General features: G+C 38.3%; 1 protein-coding gene and 1 non-coding gene across 2 annotated transcripts; both read left to right on the top strand.

Annotated features, from left to right (window-relative positions):
• Positions 1–1,650: 1,650 nt before the first annotated feature.
• On the top strand, positions 1,651–25,459 carry LOC145996934 (soma ferritin-like). The gene is made up of 4 exons (XM_083133513.1): positions 1,651–1,770; positions 5,121–5,344; positions 6,775–7,002; positions 25,107–25,459. Exons 1-4 carry the CDS (start codon positions 1,671–1,673, stop codon positions 25,296–25,298), a joined length of 744 nt encoding a protein of 247 aa, XP_082989639.1. The 5' UTR covers positions 1,651–1,670; the 3' UTR covers positions 25,299–25,459.
• Positions 14,369–14,443, top strand: TRNAR-UCU (transfer RNA arginine (anticodon UCU)). Its single transcript has one exon. It is a non-coding gene; the product is annotated as a tRNA-Arg (tRNA).
• Positions 25,460–26,124: the final 665 nt, after the last annotated feature.

Raw genomic sequence — 26,124 nt, 5'->3', positions numbered from 1 at the left:
TCACTTTGGTTCTTCTGTTCGAATATTGACTGACTGAACTTTATTCATAATAAAAATGAGTTGTAGTTCTAGCAAAACCATTTTTCGTAACTCGAAATGAGAGGTGTCCAGGGGAATGTCGGCGGAAGGGTTCAACCCCCTCCCCCCTCCCGATGCCCATGGCTCGAGGTGTCCAACAGAAGAAAACGTTAAGAAAATTTGTTTTGCCTATAGGACGTGAACGTTTGTTTATACGAGATATAATTATTTCAAGACTCGAGATGATATATAGCAGGGGTTTCCAACTGGCGGCCCGCGGGCCGCATGCGGCCCCCGTTGCCTTTTTCTGCGGCCCGCGAAGCCAGTTTTCAAAATACATTAATTTTATTTATTTTTATTAAAATACGTTCTTTTTTTTACTGAAGGAACGGATGCTCTGTGAAGAAAGACAATATCACAGGTAGAATTGATTTTTGCAGTGAATAATGATAATCAGAAGAATCTAAAGTGACGTAACTTTCTCTTCATACCATGCATTCCATCCCTTCGCTATGCGGAATGAACTCGGCCGCTTCCGCGAAGGCTTCACTCTTTGTGTTCAGAAACAAACTGCAGAGTGGCGCTAGAGATCTGTTTTACTACGCACGAAGTACGAAGAGATTTCCAGTGTTCCAACTCGGATTGTACTGTGACTGATTGTTAAAGTTGGTGCAAATATCGAAATGAGCAATATCTCCAAAAGACGTAAGATTGAAAATTAAAATAGCTTCTCTCCAACTTGAATTGCGTGATTTGCAAGGCGATGTGTTCCTTCAAACTAGGCAAGAAAAGGGGCCAGAGTTTTTCAAATACCTTTCAAAAGAACGCTTTCCAAACCTTCGTAATTTTGGACAAAGAATGACATCGATGTTCGGCAGCACATACACGTGTGAAAGTGTTTTTTATTCAATGAAGTTCATCAAGAACCGCTACAGAAGCCGACTGGCAGATTCTTCACTGCTTCACCTTCTGAGACTATCAAATACAGAAATTCAAGTGGACATTCCAACTTTAATAAAAGAAGCAGATCGGCCTCAATTTTCACGTTGAACACTTACTATGAAGGATTCTTATTTGTATGGTGTGTTTTTCATTTCTTTCAATTCATCCATAAGTATTGGGTTTTTGTGAAATAAATTGTAATTATACAATTTTGATTTGTAATTCCATTGTTTTATTGCCTCATTTTAGAAATTTAGGTCATGCGAAAGTACTACATTTTCAGTTCAGTACTTGCAATTTTTGTAATTTTTAATCCCCCCCCCCTAAAAAATGCGGCCCGCCTATCAACTGCTGGATATAATTTTGGCCCTCGGACCTTTTGAAGTTGGAAACCACTGATATATAGGATTAGAGGGATGTTTACAAATCGAGACGAGGTCGAGAATACCAAACCTCATCTTGTCTCATGTTATCATCCTCAACAGTAGCGGCGATTGAGTCCAAAACTGGGGAGGTCAAGAGTAGTTTACCTTATCTTGGTAAACAAAGGCTTAGCATTAATAAAGCCATATTGCGAGGACAACTTCTTCCCAGCTAACCACCGCTACTGATCCTCAATCTTTACAATACCCTTGTTGAATGCAAGAATGTAGAAAGTGGATAACAATCCAGTTGTGTTTCCAAGCCTACTCCAACCAAACACCAGCCCGATGTTGAGGAAAACGGTCAGTTGCTTTCTTGCTAGTACTGCAAGAAGAAATGAAGAAGTATCCCTGTGCCTTCGTCAGTTCTGTGGCACTGTTCAAAAAGGTAAGGTACCAACAGACAGTAGCGCCACCATATCTGTACCCTAGGAGAATATGCGAACTATTTTCATGTTATTTAAACATGGAATGTGAGATGTGTGCCATCGCACAGAGCATCGTGCTTCTGATATACGTATGTCTACAAACTATAATTTTTTAACAGAGACCTGAAGGAGGTTCACGGAGCACACGAACCCCCAACCGAAAACGGAAAATTTTCAATTTGTTTTCTTTTCTGCACAATGAAACTACATTTCTATATACTGTACTTATTTTACGAAGCAGCTTTTTTCGTTCAAAAAGTCTTCACAATGCTTCAAATTTCCGAATTTTCCCCGACTGTTGACAAGAAAAGTTCAGCAGATTAGGCACATATGGCGCTGTGAACTCCCTCTGCTGTATTCTTCCTGCGTTGTAAAACTCCGTACGAGCTAACTGTAGACCAGGCAAACGAGAACATGTCTCTGGTGGAGCCGTCTCGCGTCACTACTTGCGCAATGAACAGTGAGAGAAACGGGATTTTGTAATGGACGACGGGAGTTACCCGATTTCCTCCTTCGCTATGCAGTGTTGCAAACCATTGAAATCGATAATACCGAACGCACATGGCAAACGGACCGTATTTTTGTCTCCAGGTCCGTACGACTGGTTTAAGAATTTCTTAGGGAAATATTAGGGAGAAAACTGCAAGGGCAAATTTTGACATGCCGTGCATTTAGCGTACGGACTAAGGTCTGGACCGTACATCCGTACATGCACGGTCAGGAACGTACGGTTGGCAACGCTGCGCTTTCACCACTCGATTTCCTCCTCCTCCTCCTCTGCCGATATGCGCGGTCCTGCTCTACAGTTAGCTGGGATAGGGTATAGCTCTACCGAAGGAACAGTCAACAGATGGCAGCAACTGTTCGGAGAATGCCGATAGCGGCGTAGGGACGAGGTATTTTATTTTTCGTTTCGTTTAGCTTCTGTATTGAGGAAAAGTAAGCAGTAATTAAGATATAATGCAAGCACTGTTTGCATTGTTATAGTATTTCTTAAGATCTTGATGTTTTAGCCTAAAATCTTTCTTTTCCAATACATTTCACCAAACATTAAGGCCGCAAACCTCCTTAACAACTCCATTGCAAATAGTTGTCGCTCACCCAAAACCTTGCATGCCAAAGGTTAAGTTCTGAAACACTATATCACCAAAATGAGCAGATTTAGACTTACATCGATAGTTCAAATGTGTTGCTTAAACCTTTAGATAATGTAGATAAGTAAAAACGAAAGAAGACTAAGACACTGTTAGCAGAAAATAATATGTATCTTGGTACACATGTAACGAACCAGTTACATATTTTGGAAAATAAATTATAATTGTTACAAACTCCTACAGATAAGCTTTAAAACAATAATATTTAAGTATCGCGAGTTGCAATTCTCATCATGAAATTTGAGCATTACCAGAGACTTACGAATGAAATATAGGGAAGCTGCTGTGAAATTACAAATAGCTATTTAAAAAAAAAATCACATTCGACGGTATCATGATTCGCTAAAATGAGAGCGGGGGTTAATTCTTATGAGCAAGAAAAGGCATTTCGAAAACTAAAATAAAAGAGAAAAGTAATTGTTTATTGATTTGATTTATTTTACTTCGCTTTTCTGCCACTTTTGGCTAATCGCCAAGATGAGGATGAGTGATGATATGATGAAACTGATGAAGGAACATTGACAAAGAACATTCATGCCCTGACCGGGATTTGAACCCTGGACTCCTAGACTTGTAGGACGCTGTGCTTTTCAGGCGAGCCTGTGACGTGACATTACACATCAGGCTCCGCCCACTGTACACTTTTCGATTTCATGCGCATGCTCTTGCGCATTCTTCTCCGCACCGCGTTGTGGCGTAGGATCGCCGACTGGCGACCTGCTATTCGCGATTAAAATTAACCGATGTGCCATCTGGTGGGATTTTCAGGAAGTACTCTAAGTAGGATACGTTGTGTTGAAGTCGTTTAAAGCATGGGGAATATGCGAGGGAGTAAGGTCTACTGTTCAGATTTTTTTTTGGTTTGTTTCTTTTGCTCTAAATCGTTTTATGGGTTAGAACAAATTAAAAGTTTTCATGTGTTTCCACCCCGTGGAATCAACAAAATGAAATTTGTTAATAAATCAGGGAAAACGTAATTGATTGACAGAAGATTAACGGGGGGGGGGGGTATAACACTGTAATCCGGCAAGGAAATTACGGGGAATGCACGAGTCTGCTTACTTTAGTTTTCGAGAGATAAATATATATTAACATGAAAGTAAAGTTTTAAATTGTACTTTATAAATAAAGCTTTTTTGGGGGTGTAAGGGGTGCTCCTTCCACGTAGTGCACCTAATAGTCAACCTCACTTCCACATAGTACACCCTGGACTGCAGACTAACGAGGCTCTGGCGACTGGCCCCATAGCCAGTATAATTTTGTTTGTGTATTCCTGTGTTTTGTCCTTACTTGTGCTGAGTGCTCCTTTACAGCCTCAGCTTTTAACGAAAGTCAGAATATTTTATGATTTTAGTTCTGCAACGTTAGAGTTGTTATGTGTAACGATAAGGGGCTGGACCCCGTATAATGTGACGGGTGCAAAATAGCCTTAGTGCTGACGCACCCAAAATTTTAAATTCATATTCATTTTTTTTTCTTCGAAAAATCATGAAGCGTCTTACCCAATGCGTCCATGTATTACCGGTATTACGTATGTGTGAAATTTGGAACAGGTGCAAGTCGATTAAGAGAGAAGATGAAAATAGTTTTAGAATGAATTAATGTCAAATGTAACCAGAAAAAAAAGTAGACATGCTAATGTTACTGTTTCATTCAGTACGATGTCCTTTTTCAGTGAGTATAGCCTGGTCATGAAATCGTGAATATTATTATTAAACCAGCCTTTCTGTTTCGAGAAAGAACTGCAACGATATGTTCGCAATTTTCTCCTGTCCCAGCTTTTCAAGTACAAGTCAATTTCAATTAATTTATTTTCAAAAAACACTGCACTGCTTTGGACAACCAGTGCGTATACATAGTTTCGTCTGCATTTTCCGTGTTATTTTCGCCTATCATAATTAAATGCTTCGTTCTCAGTACAGCTTCACGTTTGTTAGAGTACCTGGAATTCACATCGCATGCGCAATATTTAAAAATAATGCGTAATTTAAACGTTTTCTGCCATACCAGTCATGACAAAACGCTCCTATTTTGAACTACTGCTGAATGTAAAGAAAGATTTATCCTACTTAGAGCGGCCATATTAGAAGCGACACTAGCGCTCAGGTGGTAATTTTAATCGCGAATATTGTTGATCGTCGCATTTCTTTTCGCAGGTGGTGGCGCACCCTGCGCACCCTCGTGCCCACCTCAGCCGCCTTCTAAGAGCGATGCCAAATCCAGCAACCCCTGTCAGCAGAAGACACCTGCGGTCAATAAGGGCTTGAGCCAAAGCAAGAAGAAAGAGCTCAGTCGGCAGAATTTCTCGAAGCAGTGCGAAGACGGGGTCAACGCTCAGGCCAATATGGAGCTGCAGGCTAGCCACATCTATCTTGCAATGGTTAGTAGCTCAATGTCTCGATTCTATTGTCCAGATCTGCCCTAGCGTGAGAATGGGATATATTTCTGTCACGTATCCGACCGAGAGATAAATTAAGTGTGTGAGAGAGGCAAAGCTGTAAAGAATAAAAGAAAAGCAGAGAAACAAGTGGAGAGAGAGAAAGTGAAATGGAGATAAATAAAGAGAGTGAAAGATAGTGAGAGATGGAAAGTGAAAGAGAGAGAACGAGAAGATGAGGGAGTAATAAAAATGAGATAGAAAGAAAGAGAGAGAGGGTGTGAGAGAGAAGTAGAGATGGAAAAATAAAGATAGAGAAGGGAGATGGAGATAGAGAAAGAGAGAGAGTGAGAGATAGACAAAAAAGAGAGAGAGAGAAATAAGAGAGAGATGGAGAAAGAGAGAAATGAGAGAGAATGTGAGGGAGAAAGAAAGGGAGAGAGAGAGATTGAGAGATAGAGAGAGAGTTGAAGATAGAGAAGGAGAGATAAAGATAGAGAAAGAAAAAGAAACATAGAGAATAGAGGGAGAGAAAGAAGATATAATGTGAGGGAGTGAGATATAGAGAAAGAAAGATGAGAGAAAGTGAGAAATACAGATTGAGAGAGAAAGAGTGAGAAATAGAGAGAGAGAAATAGAGAGAGAGAGAGAGTTGAAGATAGAGTGATTTAGATAGATAAGGGCAGAAAGCGAGTGGGTGGAGCAAGGCAGTTCACGTTGCTATAAATAGGTGGAACCGAGAAATTCTCTCCACTTCCTCTCTCATGCGCTCATTGGTCGAGCCCTCTCGATTTGGTTATCTGATTTGGTGTTTTTTAAGTCACTTTATGCACAGTAAGGCTAATTGGGACTAGATCTACAGTTTAAAGTGGGATCGAACCACTATGTACTTTCACGGGGTATCGAACCCGGGACCCCTTGATTATAAGGCGACGACGCTACCACTACGCCATCTGGTCGAGCCTTACTTGCGCAGAGGGCTTGTTCACTTTCTCCACAGCTTCCCGGGATAGAGAATTCACCACTGCATTCAACCACAGGTGGAATTCTTCCTCCTCAAACCGTGACTTACGTAACAAACATACACGGTCGTTTCGGCACCTGAAACGCATTGAGCAGAATTTACAACAGCACCAACGCACCACGCTCGCTGGGGAAAAGAAGATATAGTGCAGGGGAGGTAGCGGTCACAAACAGGTGGAGAAGCGGAACTGATATTAGTATCTGCCTCTGTCCCACAATGCAGCGCTACCTCCATCAGTTGCAGTTCGTGGCCTTTCACTCCATTCTCTCACATAGCTGAGATTTCTTCAGCTGGGCCCCCCAAAAATGTAATTTTCAAATATGAGGCGCACTAGTTAAATAAGAGACGCCCAGCAATTCTCACTCCAGGCTTAAGCGTATTAAAAATGGTTTGATTTACTTACTTCCAGTCATCCTACTTTGGTCGTGACGACGTGGCTCTTCCAGGATTCCAGAAGTTCTTCCGCAAGCAGTCCCTGGAGGAGAGGACCCATGCCCTGTGGCTGATGGACTACATGAACAAACGCGGAGGGCGGCTTCAGTTGAAAGGGATGGATCCACCCCCGGACGAGACCAACTGGGACACGCCCCTGAAGGCCATGGAGTTCTCGCTGGGGCTGGAGAAGGAAGTGAATAAGGTTAGTGGCGTACTTGCTATTTTATTTCGGGGGGTATTTACCGAAGTAAAGTGTCGCAGTCATGAGGATAGGGATCCACATATTCTTGACTATAGTGGAGGTGGTGTAATCAGCACCACCAGTCGCGTTTGCCTCGATTGTCAATCTTGAGAGCCTGGATGAACTCCACAGTCGCTTTTGTAGTGATATCGGTGGGGAATTTCCTCAAACCACTCCGGATCCATTGGCGGTGCCAAGGAGGAGCACGGGGTGCTTGCGCCCCTCCGCACCCCCTTCAGCGTCCACAATTTTCATGCTAATAATAATAACATGATAAATAAAGCATGAATGCAAATTTATTATAGTGCACATTGTAACAAAATAATCTGCTTTCCATTTTGGGGCTATGAACATGTCCAAATTGTAAGATAGCACAAATCCAGTCCAAATATAGCTATTAGACTGATTTGGTTTATTTTACTCGCTTCTCTGCCACTTTTGGCTAATCGCGATGATGGGGACGAGTAATGATGTGATGAAATGCCACCACTCACAAACACCACCACCCAAAAGTGGCACAGTAAGATTTCATATCACATCTTGTCTTTCAGTCATGGAAAGTTATATTTTACCTCTTTTTATTGTTACTAAAAGAGGAACATAAATTAAGAGTATCTGAAAATTAAATCCTTAAAAATATGTGGACCTAAAAGGGATGAGGAGACAGGTGAGTGAAGAACTGCAGGATCAAGAAGACTTAGGTGGCAGGCCATGTGGCACGAATGGGAGAGGAAAAAAGAGTTTACAGGATTCTTGTTGGGAAACCTGATGGTAGGAGATCTGTAGGAAGACCAAGACGAAGATGGAGGGACAACGTTGAGATGGACCTAAAGGAAATTGGTAGGGATGGGAAAGAGTATATAGATCTTGCTCAAGATAGGGACAGATGGAAGGCTTGTGTTGCTGCAGCCATACATCTTCGGGTTTAAGAAGGCGAGAGAGTTAGCTAGTTAGGAATTATTTTACAAATCAGTAAATTGAAATTATATTGAAAATACTTTGACGTTGTTGGAAAGTTCAGGCTTAAGTCTGCACTATTAGTGCCTGGAATGTATTGAAATTTACAGTTTTCATTCGAGAAATGCAAACACAATAGCGTGTAGAATTCGAGGTTCTCACAGCGTCGGGAAATTCCGAAAATTTACCCACCTGGTCGAGAAATGGCGAATTTTCTTCATTCTCGAACGTCGGGATTATGAAAATTTCCCTTCCAAATTCCGTTCTGCACAACCCTGGTTACGACAGTCAGCATGATTCTATTGGGGAAAACGTTTTCTTGTTATTTTGTTGGACATGGCAGTCAATTGCTGTAGCTTACAGCCTGGAACTCACAGAAATTAGTACCATTTGTAATAAAATATAGCTACAATTTCACCATTGGAATTACATGATTTTTTCAGATATCTGAAGGGGGTGAGTGCCCCCTCTGGTCCTCCCTTGCGGGCGCACTTGATCATGAAGCAATTGGAGTGTGCAAAGTTATTGGTCTGTTCCCAAATTCCCCATTCAGATCAAATCGAAATGGGACACATACTAACCAACAAACAACCGTACGGACTTCGCCGACGGCGTAGTGGTAACGTCGTCGCCTTGTAATCAAAGAGTCCCGGGTTCGATACCCAATGGAGGTGCATAGTAGTTCTGATCTCATTTTAAACTGTAGATCCAGTCCGAATTAGTCTATCAGTGCACCACTAAACACCAACTGAAAGAAACAGAATCGTAAGCTCATCTTATATACAAGGTCTGCCAGACTTGTACTTTGCACTGTTCTTTACAAGTAAGAACAATTTGCGGACAAATATCAAACACAATGTATTAAATATTCTCGTAACGTAATATATGCACTATACTTATCTCACAATTGCTTCGTGCTTGTGGCATACATTCATATTTTTCCCAAAAGATGGTGCTTTAAAATGAATGTGAGTTCTTTTTTATTATAAATATAATTGTTTCCAGCATAATAAGAAACAATAAAACTAGAAAACGACACCTTATCTTAGTAATAATGTGCATTTATACTATCTATGTACACTGTGCAAACTGTAAGAAAACATAGTCTATGCTTAGATTGCATGCAGATAATACATGTAGACGTGGAATTATAGTATGGGGTACCTCACCAAGACAATATATCCTGATTCTTGTCTAAAATTATATTCGTCATTGAAATTGCTTCAGGAAAATACCGAAACAACGCAAACTTTGTGAAAAGTTTAAGCAAATTGTCTATCGTTAGTTTAATTTACTTTTCATATACACCCACCGGCAAAATAAATAGTGGGCAAATTGTCTATCACCATTTTCACTCAGTCCGTTTTCTAATGTAATGATAATGGTTTAAATAAAAACATGAATAAGTAGAGGATATCATCTGCTTCGAATCAACAGAATTCCGCCGACCCGTTAGCACAGGTGTTCTCTGTGAGTGTCTCTTCATCAAGATTCATCTATCATCACTTATTCTGATCATCTCTGTTAACGCTAAATAGCAAAAAAAATCCAATCAAATCAACAGAATTCTATTCCTTAATACAAAACAGGATGTAGAATGAAAGAGGGTGATAATAGAGATTGACAATTTGCCTTATCTTAGTCATTGACTGTTCAGTCGGAAGCAAGGCTCTGCAAATTGTCCATGACTATATTCATCAATTTTCCTCATTCATCCTACATGTTTTTATGGAATAGATTTTTACGTATGCTGGTGAAGAGGTTGTCAAAACTTGTTTCGAGCTTTGTTTTACTTTCTGAAGTTCTGATTGCTTAAAACAAACGGAATGAACGGTGAAAATATGAAGTTGGTGAAATGACAATCACATACACACATGGACAGCACACAATACAAGTCCTACAGTGGGATCCATGAGTATTACCGTTCAAATTGTCCATCATCATGTTAGTGAACTTTATTTCACCCAATTTGCACGATAATACTCGTGGATCCCACTGTACAAGGATTCTACTGGCTGTGATGGACAATTTGCTTGGTAATACTAATGCATCCCATTGTACATCAGGTGTATTTGTGAAAGAGCGCTGTCGTGTGAGAAGTTGACATAGTTTATTTCAAGTTACACAAAATTAGAAAGCGTGTTAGTTTTATTGTTTACGACAGAAATAAACAGAGTAACAAAGTAAGAAACGCGTTAAATCGAAAAAAATTAGGGTAAAATACACTTAAATATATGTGTTCATATTTTACCATTTAACCACAGAATGATACGACAAAACCTTCTTCTGTTGTCTTTCTTTCGTCATTATTGTTGTTAAGAATTGTTTATTCTCTTGTGAGACACAATGCATGTCATTGGCCTTCCTTAACAAGCTTTGTTCGTATCTTTCCGATGGCGTGTGGTAACGTCGTTGCCTTATAATCAAGGGGTTCCGGGTTCGATACCCGGTGGAGGCACATAGTGGTTCGGATCTCACTTTAAACTGTAGGTCCAGTCCCAATTCGCCTATCTGTGCCTAGAGTGAACAAAACTCAAACAATCTGTAATCGTTTCAAATTACAAAATATGTGGTTGTTGAGGTCAAAGCAAGCGCAAGTAGTGTTAAGTTTCATTGGCATATTTTCATAGAAGCAGGGGTGCCCACATGCGGGTTGCGTCCACCCAAATTTTGAGTGGAATTATTTTATTTGCTTTTTTGTCATGGAAATTTGATGGGAAAAAAATCTGCATTGGACAGAAGTCGATCTTCGTTAACATGTAATAATCGCTTCGTACATTGATAATATACTGCTAAGGGATGGGTAATAAGTATCATTTGGGGGGGGGGGAGAAGACAGTGCCCAGTTCTCATTAAGTTTTAAATTGTCAGGTGAATTCTTGTGGGAATTAAGCATTAATTCTTTGGGGGGGGACTATAAAACTCTTGACTATTATCATGGGAATTCTACTAGGGGGAGATTGAGCTTTGAATTGGGGGTGACCTTGAGGGGAAAATATCCAGATATTGGATATCAATGTTGGATCTTAGATTGGCACAAAATTTCTATAGCAAGGGGGGATCGAACTTTGAAGTTCAAGAGGGGTAATATTTAGCGCTTTGGTATAAAATGCATATGATGATCATCATTTTAGGCTGTCATTTTTCTGTATCGTTTGGAAGTCGTATGGCATCAAGTGAATTTTTACTCTGAATTATTCGCTAAGCGGGGTGGCGGTGGGTGTCATAAACACCCGCCGTAGTTCCTTCTCTCCTAAAACTAACATCAGATACGTGAAAAAGAAGAGAAGTAAAATATAGCACCGACTACTAACCGAGAAGTCTGCGGTTAAGTCTTTTTCGTATTTTACGTCTCTTTTCTGCCACTTTGGGATAATGAGGATAGGATGGTTAGGCACAGCATTAGCTACGGTCGTAGGCAAAGACACGACACAAACGCAGAGGCAAAGTGGGTGCTGAAGGAGCAAGAAGATAAAATATTGGAAGGAGTAAACGTCGCGGTGCCTTGTGAAAATTTTGACTCCTTAATGAATTATCATTATTGCTAGTTTCGTAGTAAAGGCCCTAAGAATTTTCTTGCTCGCTTCGCTCGCAATTCTCCTTACAGCGTACAAGGGCAGATTGAAGGCGGCATACAGCGCTCGAAGTGACCTCTCCTGGAAACCTGTGTAATTGTCAAGGATTACATTTTGTGATAATATTATATACGAAAAAGTTATTGTAGTTTTTGATTGTATTACCATTTATTTGATATTATATAACTTTTCCATCCCAATTCTTAGTGATGCACCCTTTTCGTTGTTGGCGCCATAAGGCAAATGGACATAAAATTAGGAAACATTAAATATTACGGCATCCATGAAAGTATGAATGCCAAATGAAATTAATATTCTTGTAAGTTTCCAAAGAAGTAGATACAAAAAACTTTCCTGCTCGCTCCGCTCGTGTTTGACATTTTGATAAGATGATTGTGGAGAAATATATTAATACTATAACTACTATACTATATTACTATACTATACTACTATACTACTACTACTATACTATACTATACTATATTATAACTGCAAACGTGATTTGATTTGACGTTTGTTATTTACACTTTTCTTCCATTTTGCGCTCATCGTGCTGATGAAAGTGAGTGATGATATTATGATGAAATTGGTGAAGGGAGGATCACAAAGAACATCCGGAATTCGAACCTGTCACTCCTGGCGTCGTAGCGCGCTGTGCTAACCACTCCTCCACCAAGGTCGGTTGCTGCATTACCAGACCTATTATTGGTGTTGATTAATAAAATCAGTTTTAAAAATATAATTCTTAGTATTTGTATACTACTATACGAGGATTGTTTGAATATTTTAGTAAATTTTCAGCAGATGATGTCGCAGTTCATTATGTGAATATATTATTTTCGACCGCCGCAATGGTAAAATTGCAGGAATTTTGCTTCGAATTTATTCCCCATCCAGACTATTTACTGGACTTGGACTCTCTGATTTATTCCTGCAGGACCATTATTTTAACGATGCTGTTCTTTAGAAATACTACTGTATTGTCTATTCCCTGTGCTAATTATAACAAAATTACGCCTTGTTTCCATGATTATAAAAAACTAAATATGCTGACCAACGCAGTAATTTATTTTATTAAAAACATAAACTAAACGTAACGTTTCAACCTTCTAGCAAGGTCTTCTTCAGACTCTGTATCAAGTACAAAAGTAACAAGATACAAAAACAGGGCATTATATATACACACAAACATTACTCCCTCCAGACTATTAGAAAGTTGTTTATATCGTAATAATTTTATCTACCTTTTATTTACAATTCCAGCCCCTACAAAAATCTTGCACACGCCATTGGTGTTCCTACTGCCCAGTTAGATTTTTCTATCTTATCATTAAGTTGTGGGCTTTGAAAAATTTATTCCCCATCCAAAAACACTTTTTATATATAATTTATTTTCTGATATTTCAAATTATCTAACCAATCTATGTGTTAGCTTTCTGCGTGTCGAAAATTTACATTTTAAGATATAACTGTCGACCACTTGACAGGCTATTGCATTCAAATTAAAATCTGTTACTATATATTTATCATAATAATTTTGGGGGGGATTATGATGAACGAATTTAGGGGGGACTGCGTCCAGGGTCTTGGGGGGGGGGGGAGCATCCCTGCAGAAACCTACGAAAAGTTGATTGGTATTTGATGTAATTGTTAAAGCATGCATGCATGTTTCATGTTTTCGTCGCACCCCCTAAATTTCATTCCGCACCCCCTCAACACCCCTAGATGATAAATCACGGCGCCGCCCCTGATTACAAACCAAATATTTCAATAACAATAAATAGAAGGAAAGCAGTTTCGAAAAAGAAACACAGATGGCAGCAGAAGATAAAAATATGAATTTATTATTGGAGTGGAGGATATGTATCAATTTAGTGAAAGTAAAAATACGGTAAATAGATGTAGAAAAGATAGGGAATGTTTGGAAATACATAGTAGATGAAAATGAAAGTAGAAGTTGTTTTCAATATTCAACAAGTTAAAGCGTACGGTCAATTATTAGACACGCATAAACAGAAACATTTTAGGGATTTCTGAGATGCGAATTTGAATTAATCAGGTTAAGAGTAAGTTATTTTGCTTGTACTTCTAAAATGGCTTATTAATTACTTTATTAAAATTTAGGCTTGATTGATTGATTGATTTGGTGTTTTTAAGTCCACTGGTACTGGACCTAAAGTTCAAACTGGGATCCGAACCACTATGTGCCTCCACCGGGTATCGAATCCGGGATTCCTTATTAAAATTTAGGAACTCCAGAAGCACACCTCAATGGAGCCTTCGTTCTCATTGCTACCATCCTTTCAAGGGAGACGTTTTTAAATTCACTCCTGCATAACAAATACATACAAAATACATTGCAAAATTATATATGTACTTTAAGCTATTACCGTTGATTTGATGTAATTATGTATGCTTTAAATAAAGACATACATACAATGAATGTATCTTAAACAGTAATACTCAAAGTATTTAAAAATAATGCTATTATGTAATATGCTTAAGGTTTTTATTGGAAGCCTCTCTCTGCTCTCACACACAGAGAGAGAGAGAGAGAGAGAGAGAGAGAGAGAGAGAGAGAGAGTTTTGAGAGGAAGATAGCAGAAAATGGATGGGGGAAATAATAAGGAAGAAACAGACAAAAATGGGAGGAAAACATAAAAAAAAATGATAATGAAGGAATGAAGTATAAACAAACAAAGAGGTACTAAAAATGAGAAAAGATGGAAAGCTAGAAGGATGATACACCGGAAAGAAATATAGATAAGAGTTACAAATAAAAGAAAGGGAAGAGGGCCTCCCCCATGGCGCAGTGGTAGCGTCATTGCCTTCTAATCAAGGGGTCCCGGGTTCGATACCCGGTGGAGGCACAAGTGGTTCGGATCCCACTTTAAACTGTAGGTCCAGTCCCGATTAGCCTAAGTGTGGGTTCCGTGGAAGCCTTCAGAGAGAGCGGACGCGGAAACTAGTTGCTCCGTGAAGGTCAGTGAAAAGTTGCCTTCAGGAAACAACGAGCGGGAGTGCCGTGTGCGTGTTGCTTGTGGCGTTTGGTGCAGTTGGCTGGCGAGTAAGTAGAATTGGAAAAGTACTTTAGAATAGTAAAAAGATGAATATTATTAGACAAAATACCATCCAGATACGTTTTCCGTTCGGGGCACCGAGGCCGTCGGCGCGAGAAATTCATGACTTTATTCATGGACAATTTCAACTCCACGTAGATGAGATCTTGGGAATACAAATACCTACGCATTTTCGATGTGTTTTCGTAAAATGTATCAGAGAAGTTATAATGACGCGAATATTAGAGAAATGTGGTCCGGAAACAAACTTTTGTTATGATAATGGTGAAACTGTAAAAGTGCTTTTGAGTGATGCGGGGAGGGAAAGAAAAGCGGTAAGAGTGTTTAACTTACCACTAGAACTAGATGATGACTGCGTGAAAGAAAAAATGACGGAATTTGGGAAGGTGGAATGTATAGATAAAGAAACGTGGTCTGAAAACTTTAAATATCAAGTTTACAACGGGGTGAGAATAGTAAAAATGGAACTGAAAAAACCGATTCCGTCGTTCATTACAGTAAAATCTCATCAATGCCATGTGATATACGACGGACAGCCGAGAACGTGCAGGGTGTGTGGAAAAGAAGGACACGATAGCTGGCAATGTGATAGTCGTCAGATAACAACGCTTCGTGTGAATAAAAACCGAGAGAGAAATTATAGTGATATAGTAGTGGAAAGGGGGAGTTCCTCGAACGTGACAAATCAGTTCCAACCAGATAATAATCAAAACAGGTCGGAAGGTCTACAAAATGTGATAAAAGAACAAATGAAAGATAAGGGGATAAAGAATGTGCCAAGTGACACCTGCCCGGTGGAAATGTTCCCACCGGTAAATACGGAGACCACAAAGGAAGAACACAACCAGAAAATATTACCGATGGACACAAAACAACCGGGAACGTCCCACCTAGACAAACAAGAGGAAAAAGGAAGTGAAGAAATGCAGGATGACCAGATGCAGGACGAAGGAAACTCAGTTGATCTTCCTCCCATCCCAGCTGCAAAGGACAACGTCCCAAAAGAGGAGGACAAGGGACCATCAAAAGACTGTGAGCTGGAAAGTGAATTGAATACAGAAGAAGAAAGTGACGAAAGTGTCACTTCAGTGTCAAAGTGGAAAAAATCTCAGCAGGTGGGTGCAAAAAAACGGACGAAAAATACTTCGAAAGGTAGCGAGAACACAGTAGCGAAGAGGAGATCAGTGAGAGAGGTAGGAGGTATGAATAGAGTAATGAACAGAAGAAGTAAACCCTAAAAAGGGAAATTTAATTTGATATTTCATTTGTTGTTTGCATTTTTTTTTCAACGTTATGAGGGACGATCGGAAAGTACTATTAACTGTGTGCTATATTATTCATTTATTAATGGTATATACCACTAGAATATGTACTATTAATATTATTGGAATCTTTTCGCCTGTAAAATGTAAAATGTTAGAAGAATTTGTACGGGTACACTCCATAGACGTATTGTTTTTGCAGGAAGTTTGTATGTGTGACTTTCCATCAATATATGGTTACGAAGCGATAGTTAATACTGGTATCAATGGCCGTGGGACAGCAACACTTGTTAGAAACGGCCTAACCATTACTAATGTAAAAAAGTTAGTAGATGGGAGAGGCATTAGCTTTCAAAGTAAGAACTATACTTTTGTGAATATTTATGCCCCATCAGGCAATCAAAATAGACAGGTACGTGAACAATTTTATAATCAGGACATTTTATATTTGCTACCGTTAAATGAATCTAAAATAATATTTGGGGGTGATTTTAATCAGGTATTAAATCCCAGCGATTGTTTAGGAGCTTATCAAAAGAGTCCAGCCCTTGCAACATTAATTGAAGAATTGCATTTGAAAGATATTTGGTTACAGAAGAGACAGGATATAATATTTACATATTTTAATAATAAATCTGGATCGAGAATCGATAGGTTATATACAAATACAGATCAAATAAAAAATATAACATCCATAGAAGCATTGCCAGCGCCCTTTACTGATCATATGGCAGTAAAAATGGCAATTAACCTGGAAGAAACAAAACTAGTCAGGGGTCCTTCATATTGGAAGCTAAATATACAGTTATTAGAGCTTCCACATATCAATGAAATATTTGCACAAAAATGGGCCGACTGGTGTAAACAACAAAAGTATTACAGGAATCATAATGACTGGTGGGTTCGATATGTAAAACCAAAATTAAAAACATTTTTCTGCTGGTATGGAAAAGAAAATGCAAAAGACAGAAATGGATTGATCAACTTTTATTACCAGTGTTTACACGAGGCATGTCAAGGGAGAGATGTCACCAAAAATTACCAAGCCATACAGCAGTATAAAGCCAAAATCTTAACACTCCAGAGGCAACAAATGGCAGGCATAACAATAAGAACCAATTCCAAGAATTTAATTCAAGATGAAAGAACTTCGATGTATCACTATGTACAGATGCAAAAACAACAAAAAACACTCATGATAAACAATCTTGTGGATTCAGGTGGAGAATCGCATGCGAGTCAGCCAGGAATTATGCAAACATTTTATGACTATTATGGGGAGCTTTATCAAACCGGGGAGAGGGAATCAGAAGCAAGAGAGACAATACTGAATTCTTTAACTAATGGTTTGCAAGAAGAGGATAGACAACTTTTAGATACTGAAGTAACAATAGAAGAAGTATATGAAGCGTTACAAACATGCAATCTTAAAGGAGCACCAGGAAAAGATGGTATTGGTTACAAGTTTTATTTGCAGTTTTTTGAGATTATAAAATATGAACTAATCAAAATCATACAAGATGCCTTTAAAAATGGAAAAGTTTTACAAAATGAAGGCATCATCATATTGATACCGAAAAAAACACATGCAAAACAAGTAGACGACTACAGACCAATAACATTACTAAATTGTGACTATAAAATAATGGCAAAGATCTTAGCAAATAGGTTAAAGTTAATTTTACCACGGATACTCAGCGAGAAACAAACATGCATTGGCAAAAAGCATAACATATTCAGTCCAGTTGGAGGGATTCGCGATCTGATATCCTATTATCTGGTGCAGAAACTTGATGCATGTGTGCTTGCTTTTGATTTCAAAAAAGCGTTTGATTTAGTGTCGCATGACTACCTGTTTGAGGTGCTAAAGGCATATAGATTCAGTGATAAATTTATTAATATTTTGAAAGGTTTCTATCAACAGGCAACATCTCGGATAATGGTCAATGGATTCCTGTCGTCCCCAATAAATATAACAAGATCAATTCGGCAAGGATGTCCACTAAGTATGCTCTTGTTTGCTTTAACCCTGGATCCTTTGCTGCAATATATCAGGAAAACTACCCCCGACGCGATACACGCCTTTAAGGAAAACCAAGTGTTTGCTTTTGCAGATGATTTATCCGCTTGTATCACCACAAACGAGCAAATGGAAAAAATGATGGCAGCGATACATATATACTGCCGTGCTAGTGGGGCCAAAATAAATATGGAAAAATCAAAGGCGCTACCCTTTGGCACATGGGATCAAAAATATCCAGATATAGGGATCCCATATGTACAGGAAATTAAAATATTAGGAATAATTTTTCACAGGGACGAGGAACAAATGTTAGAATCCAATTGGCAAAAGATAGCGAGAGACATTCGCATACAATGTTATAAAATGCGAAGCAGACAGTTGAACATGATACAACGAGTGTGGTTTTTGCAAACATATATGTTTAGTAAATTAAACTATACGGCCCAAGTGATCCCAATCAATCAAAAATACCTCAGAATAATGAATTCAGCAATTGGTTGGTTTATGTGGTATGGCCATTTTTTTCGAATACCACTATCCAATCTATGGCAAATGAAACTAAAAGGAGGATTGGAGCTCACAAATATTGAGATCAAATGCAAATCCCTATTCCTGGCAAGATCCTATACGCTCTATGGCATCGAAGATTCCATTACATCATTATGGATACAGTTATGGACGGAGGAATTTCCACCCCAAAATCCGCCAGATCTACGGAGATTGAAAAAAGGACCGTTATATCTCCGAAGTTTGATGCAAGAATTCAGTTATGTGGTGCTTCCGCCAAAAGGTGAAGATGTAAAACTCTCTCAATACTTGTATACACTGTTTCACAAACAGTTGCAGATACCAACTCACCGCATTGAAAAACATTTTCCCAATAACAGATGGCAAAATATTTGGAAAAATTTAAATAAGAAATTTCTGGATACATCAGTGTATAGTGTTTGGTACAATGTAATACATGATATTATACCAACTAATGAACGCTTACATAATATCAATAGACTAACAACTGATAAATGCAACATATGTGGAGAGATAGACACCATTGAGCATAGAATAGTAACATGTAATGGAGTACAGGAAATTTGGAAATGCCTAACGACATATCTAGGACAAATATGTCGAACATCACCCCAATACTTTCAACCGTCGATGTGTACAAGACCAGATTTCAAATATTTTCCAGAAAAGAAAAACAATGCAGTAATTTGGTTAATAGCTAATACAATATATTACGTATTTTGTAAAAAGTATGAGAGCAATAGCATTTTGTTCACACAGTATTTAAAAAGAACTAGATGGAAAATGTTACAATATCCAAAAATGTATGAGTATTTTGGAAACTACCTCAGTGTTGTTTAGAAAACAATAATTATGTACTTGTGGTGTGAAAGTGTAAACAGGTATTAAATATATGAAGAAATGTATATTTATATTACAGGTACAAATGCATGTTTACGCCAAAAATATTGTATCAGATAGCCAAAATGGGACTCTTACTATAATACTTACTATGTTAAAAATTCTATACAATACTTTAACAGAATTTATGTAAGAAAACAGACATATTTTGTATATATGCTGATAAAATAAAATTAAAAAAAAAAAAAAAAAAAAAAGTGTACTTAAAACACCAAATCAATCAATCAAAAGAAAGGGAAGGTGTAAAGAGAAGCATTTTTTTAACCGAAGGGCCCCCTGCGGTCATCCATTGCCAGAGAGAATGTTACCTGTTCATTTGGCTTTTCCATTTTTTGAATTTTTTTTTTTTGAATTTTCAAAAATAAGTTCAGTGCTTGTTGCCTATCTTGACGCGTTTCAGATTGGTTGATTGATTTGGTGTTTTAAGTCCATTTTATGCACAGTAAGGCTAATCGGGACTGGACCTACAGTTTAAATTGGAATCCGAACCACTATGTGCCTCCACTGGGTATCGAACCCGAGACCCCTTCATTACAAGGCGACGATGGGGAGGCCCTTTGACGCGTTTCAGGAATTATTACTTGAAACGCCTTACACAAATAAAATAACTATATTGAAAATGTGACAGTTTCTTTAAAATGTGAATGATATTTCATCAAGAGACTATGTGGGCAAGAAAAAAGGCCTTTTTTGTTACCGAAACCTACTTCTACCAACTGTAACCACTTGCGCTATTGCAATGTGGGTTGATGACTTAAACTGAGTGCTACACATTTTACAAAGAATTGACGAGCCATAATGTATTCCTGTACCTCCTGCTCCTGCCGCGGCCCTGGCGTGGAAGCTATAACCACTTCTCCACATCCGTCGCGGTCGGATTGGTGACAATATAGAGGCTGTGTGATCTATGCTTTGTGATATTTTTGATCTCGCGTGAAACGAAATTCAAGAACGTGATTATAGGCAATTGTCATGATCCATACGACGCAGCTCGTAAGCCTATCAAGGTGACCTCTGTCGTCTAACTTAATCTGCAAACAGGAGTGATAGCTGCTTATCAGTTGCAGACCTGATGAAGTGTTTACGGTGCAAGGAAAGATAACACAAATAAACTTTCATAAACCTATAGTATTTTAGCTACAAGTAAACAACGCAATGCAAGCTCTCATCTACAGAAAGACACACTGGCCAGCCCCCTAATGTAAAAGCATGAGAATAAACTATGTTCATGCTAATTACTTTTATTGTTAACAACAGAAATAGAGTTCTGTTAGTTATTATTCGAATATAAAAACGAAGTAAGAAATACATTAAATCGAAAGAATTGAGTGTAAAGTACAGGACCCAGTTTATGTTTTATGTTTAAAGTTTATATAATTCAGAAAGAATATAGTTTTATATGAGAGTTCACACAGCATAAACACTATGACTAAAATTTTCTACTTTTAAAGTTTATTTTTAAACGCCCGGTTCGTAAAAGTTAATAACAAAATAGAATAACTAAACATTTCGTTACTGATAAAATGTAAAAAGATAACTAAAAACAATTGTGCTGAATATTAACTAATTTGGAGGATGATTAGAAAAGTCTCCCCAAGAATGTAATAATAAAAATATTTAATAATAATAATATTTATTTATGTAAGTGATTAGCACGATTTGACAACCAGGCACATCGCTATGTCGAAATTAGTCATACAAAATTACAGAATTAAATACATAATTATAAAATAATACAGTGGATCCTACAATCTTATACATAATCGTAAATTCAAATTGTAGGTTTCAACAAGATCAGCTACTAAACCTCTGGCCTTATTTAGACATGTAAGAATTGAGATATACCTATGGGAATATCTGGGAATTTAATAAGATATATTATTCAAAAAGTATTCACTATATATTTGGAAAGTTAAAATCTTCTGTACAAACTTTATCCTTTTTATTTTTCTTCTTTCTTCTAAGGTAAACATATTCAACAGTATTTTTTTTAAAAAAAAAACTTTGTGCATAATAACCTGATAAAACGTTTTTGAACTGATTCAACTTTTTGAAGGTGACTGGTTGTTATCAGAAACCATAATCATATATGAGGAGAGAAACTACAGCATCTTTCGATAATACAGTAACCTTTTTTTTTTTTTGGCCTGTCTTTCGACTTGGCCAGAGGCGTGGCGTGCACGTAGCCGCTGTTACCGCAGGTAACACCAAAATATAAAGAATTGAAGAACCCGTCTTAAAATATTATTACGTACATAAACTGGTAATATTGTCGTAAAGTAAACATTGCAGACTGACATTTTTTTCTGACACCGGCAAAAGCGAAGAGGAGGACTGATCCGGTACCCTCCACAGGCAACATGAGGAAAGAGCCCTGAGCCCACCCAAGGAAGACTTCGCGTTGCGGCAAAGACTGACCGCGGGAGAAGGAGGCGGGTTTTTGGCATGCCTGTTTAGCCGGCGCAGTTGCCGGTGATCGTTACCGGAAACAGACCAGTGTTGCCATATTCAATTGACAGAAAAGAGCTAAGTCGCCTAATCGGGTCTATCTTACTCTGAAGGTGTCCAGTCACACTGGGGAACGATGGCGCAGCGCCTTATAATCGAGGGATCCCGGGTTCGATACCCGGTGGAGGCACAAGTGGTTCGGATCCAACTTTAAACTGTCCCGATTAGCATTACTGTGCCTGAAGTGGAAATTTAAAAAAATCAAATCACACTGGGGGAAAAGCAAACTACCAAGTGATATTTTGTATTTACACTAAATATCAGCGATTACGAAAGTCCTCTTTGTCCTTCTTCGACATCATGGGCGAGAAGGAGAGGAGAGGGATGGGTATGGTCAAGGGGTCTGCTGTCCTAAAAATGTCAACCTAAAATTCTATATTTCACGCATATAATATTATTTCCGTTAGAGGAATTTGTGATAATTCTTGAAAGGGCCGATTGAGATTGACATAGGTTGTCGTAGGAATGCTATAATTTCGGATTGAAGCAATGTTTTTGAGGTGGTAGAACTGTTTTTGGGTGAAAACATTACTTACAAGCATAATTTCCCGATTGTTATCTTAGCACGCTCTGAAGTGTCAGGTGTCGCAGGTTCGAATCCTCAGCAATATATGGTTATTATTTTACTTACATAATTATAAAAATTAATAATTACATACACAAAGAAATAATAATTTTATTTCAATAATTCACCGTGCATCCTCATAGTCACGATTACGATTATCCTATAAAGCGAAAGCCTTAAAGGTAGCAAGGATCGTAAAATATACGAAATAGTAGTGGTGTCAGAAATGAGATTTCTGTGGATTTAGCGAAACATGGGAGTGGGAGTAGTTAGGAAACAGATGAAGACTACATCTACTCTACATACGTCTTATTTGAAACGAAAAGTTTCGCTATTTGGGCAAATCTGGTTTCAAAAGAACTAAGATGGCAACAGTAGTAGAACTGGACTTCTTGCAGGTTCCGAAGGAAATATTGGGGAAGGGCCGATGCTGAGAGGGGAGGAGGCAAGGAGGGTGCTTCACGTGTTACAAAAGTAAACAACGTTTTGCGGGAGGGACTGTGCAGTGCGAGTTTTGTGAGTGGTGTCTTTCGTCTTTATGTTGTTTTCGGGCATTGCCAATTAATTAATGGAGCTTGCTCCGAGTTCCGAGGTGGCGGGTTCATCCTATCTGAACAGTGTGTGTAATCGTGCGATAGAAGATATTTTGAAGCAACTTTCGGTTCGTTCTTTTGCAGAAAAAATCGAAATTGTGGCGAAAGGGAGGCCAAAGCCTATGTTTTTGAACGATTTAGAAACCAAGTCGTCTGCTGGATATGACCGACATTTCAATGTTTCGTGGTATAACGACTATCTGTGGTTATGTGGATGTGCGCAGTTGTCGAAACTCTTTTGTTGGCCATGTACTCTATTTTCGGGTGGAAAAAAAAACGTGTGGAATTCAGATGTGGATAACATGTACCATCATCATGATGCACCCAAAAATTAAAATTCAAATGAAAAACTTCACTTTATGACAGCATCATAGAACTTTTTTGATTTGATTTGATTGATTTTGCTTCGCTTGTGCCACTTTTGGCTAATTTGTGAAGATGGGGATGAGTGATGATATGATGAAATTGATGAATATACATCACAAACGTCCATGGGCAAGCCAGGATTCGAACCCGGGTCCCCAGCATCATACAACTATTTTCAAAGAAGAGTCGTCGGATTCATCTGCTCTATAAGTAGCCTTCGATGTTTCTGTAAGTATCAAATTACGTATTATTGTGTAAACAACCAATGTTTGCAATTTCACTTCAGTCCTTATGTGAACATTTTTTTCCCTGATTAATAACTTTACCAAAATCTAGTATTGAATTGCAGACGTACCAGATTAATACTGTATGAACTTCTTGGAAGACATGGGGGGGGCATAAGGTGGGGAGGCGGCCAAGTCTCCCTTAAATGTCCTACTGATAACCGGTAACACTTTTAAAAATCCCACGCCACGCCACTGGACTTGGCAGTTAATTTTAGGTGGCCGTAAGGACTATTCATCTCACTGATCAGAAAATATGACATCACATGAGCTACCAATTTTCTTCATCATAATTCAGAGATCGGAAATAAAATTAAAAAAAGATCAAGATAGGAAAAATATGTTGTTTCATCTGAAGTAAATTAGCAAATATGTAAAATATGTAAATTCTGGCAAATACTATGCAAAAATATGTAACATAAAACATATGCAAAATTATGTGAGTTACATAATTCGTTTGCATTTTCCTGTTCAAGGAATGTATCAAGAAAGGAATAAAATTTGTAATTACATACAAATCCAGGTTCTAGTGAAACCCCCTTCAAAAAATACTGCTTCAGTCTGAAATGATCATGTTCCTTGAATGCTTAACATAATTACTGTGACTGAAATGAAATTATGTGTGAGATACATACTTTTAGGGGGCGTTCCCCCAGGCCCGTACCCAGGATTTAATCTCCATGGGGTGGGTCATCCCTGTTCAGCAAAGGCGTCCCCAGAAATACCATTTGTAGATGGAAGCAGGCCACTGATAAAAAATGATTAGTAGAAATAATAATGATAATAATAATTATTACCACGCTTATAATTGTCATTTTACAATAATAACTATTATAAGTTATTAAAAATAAACCAATTTTAATCCAATTTGTTACTCGATCCACCATATGAGTGAACATCCAACACAAGTGTTGTGCATTATTTTTCTCACATTTTGTACAATTAGTGTACTGAAATTCATAGTTATTGTATTTTGTTATTCACTATTACACATTCCGTTAAAAAAAGGCTTTAGAAGTTAGGGTCATGAAGTTTATATTGTGTGACCTCTCACAAGGAAAACTATACATTTTGGAAACAGTGGATCCATTTATTCTTTGTATTAAATGGTAGAATATAAAAATTCAACCTGGTTCCTTTATTATACACTAAACATTTTTCGATCTGATGGTTAATCCTGCTAAGGAAGTAACATTAATTACCACTATAAATAACTCGGCAGCCCTTGAAGGGCCTTGGCCTATCTCCCGATTGCAGTCTATACCACTATACACTATTTATATTAGATATTTGTAGGATTTCGGGGGGGGGGCTTCGCTTCCTTAACCCTCCCCCTGGCTACGTGCCTGCGTCCCTCCTTTTGGCCCTCCTTCCGGGTGTTCATGAATTCAACCACTTAAAAACTATCACATCCTTTCTTTCAGATAATTCTTGAACTGCACATCTTGGCCGAGAGTCAAGGTGACTTTCACTTCATTGCATTCTTGGAGGACACACTCCTGGAAGAACAAGTGAGGAGCATACAGGAATTTGCACATTACGTCACAAAACTGCAACGTGTCGGTGATCAGCTCGGACTTTATATCTTCGATCAGGACCTCAAACATTCCAAGTGACTGGTTGTTTATTTACTATAAATTGCTGTAGTTTTTTTAGCGCAGAAATCTTTTGAAGTCTATCCGAATGTTTTTATTGGCGGTTTTGCTCATTTAAATTTACACCAATCTTCATATTTTGATTGTAAAAATTTCCTTTTATGTCTTGTAAATATACTGACCTGAACATATATTGTGATGTTTCTCTATTTTATTGTACGTACACTCGCCTACCAAAATATAAGGTACCTGAACCCAATATGGCCTAGTACCCAATATGGCCTATTTGCTGTTTCCAAGTAGTTTCATGGTAAATTCAACAGATGACGTTAGTATGTCATTTAGACTGTCCGAATGAAGTGATTGAACCTGTTGGCTGCACCTTTAGTACAGTAACTTGAGGACAAAGAAGCGAAATAGCTGAACCTCGTGATTGTGTTCTACATGATCTAAGATTGCATAGTCAAGTTATTACTTAGTACATCTTCTAAGCGAAGGTGTTTGGTTATATCTCTAGTACATATTACGATAACTCATAATTTGTACTTTACAATAATCTACTTAAAGTGTAAACCACCAACCCTGAGACCTTCTGTAAACAAACCGTCTCACAGATTCGATGTATCACTCCGCGTCAGCTGATTCATGACCGCAATCATCTGCTGTTACACTCATAGTTCGCCGCACCTAATCATTTTATATAAGAGCCTCTGCATGTGAGAACCTGCTCTCAAAACATCAGACGAATATGCAGCCGCATACATTGTTACTTTTCCAGTGATACTGAGTAGAATCTCTTTCTCGCCCCTTTTGAAAGGCTGCCCTTGCTGGTGCTTTGAAAACAAGC

This window comes from Lepisma saccharinum, chromosome 13 (genome assembly GCF_977018435.1).
Source record: "Lepisma saccharinum chromosome 13, izLepSacc3.1, whole genome shotgun sequence".
NCBI classification, from domain to species: Eukaryota; Metazoa; Arthropoda; class Insecta; order Zygentoma; family Lepismatidae; genus Lepisma; species Lepisma saccharinum.
Note: the sequence above shows the minus strand (reverse complement) of the source record. Positions and strands in the feature narration are given on the sequence as shown.

Excerpts from the sequence above, each read along its gene's own strand:
- LOC145996934 (XM_083133513.1), top strand. The coding sequence starts at position 1,671 with ATGTTGAGGAAAACGGTCAGTTGCTTTCTTGCTAGTACTGCAAGAAGA. Across the intron at positions 5,345-6,774 it reads GCCACATCTATCTTGCAATG|TCATCCTACTTTGGTCGTGA; the intron begins GTTAGTAGCTCA and ends ACTTACTTCCAG. Across the intron at positions 7,003-25,106 it reads TGGAGAAGGAAGTGAATAAG|ATAATTCTTGAACTGCACAT; the intron begins GTTAGTGGCGTA and ends CCTTTCTTTCAG.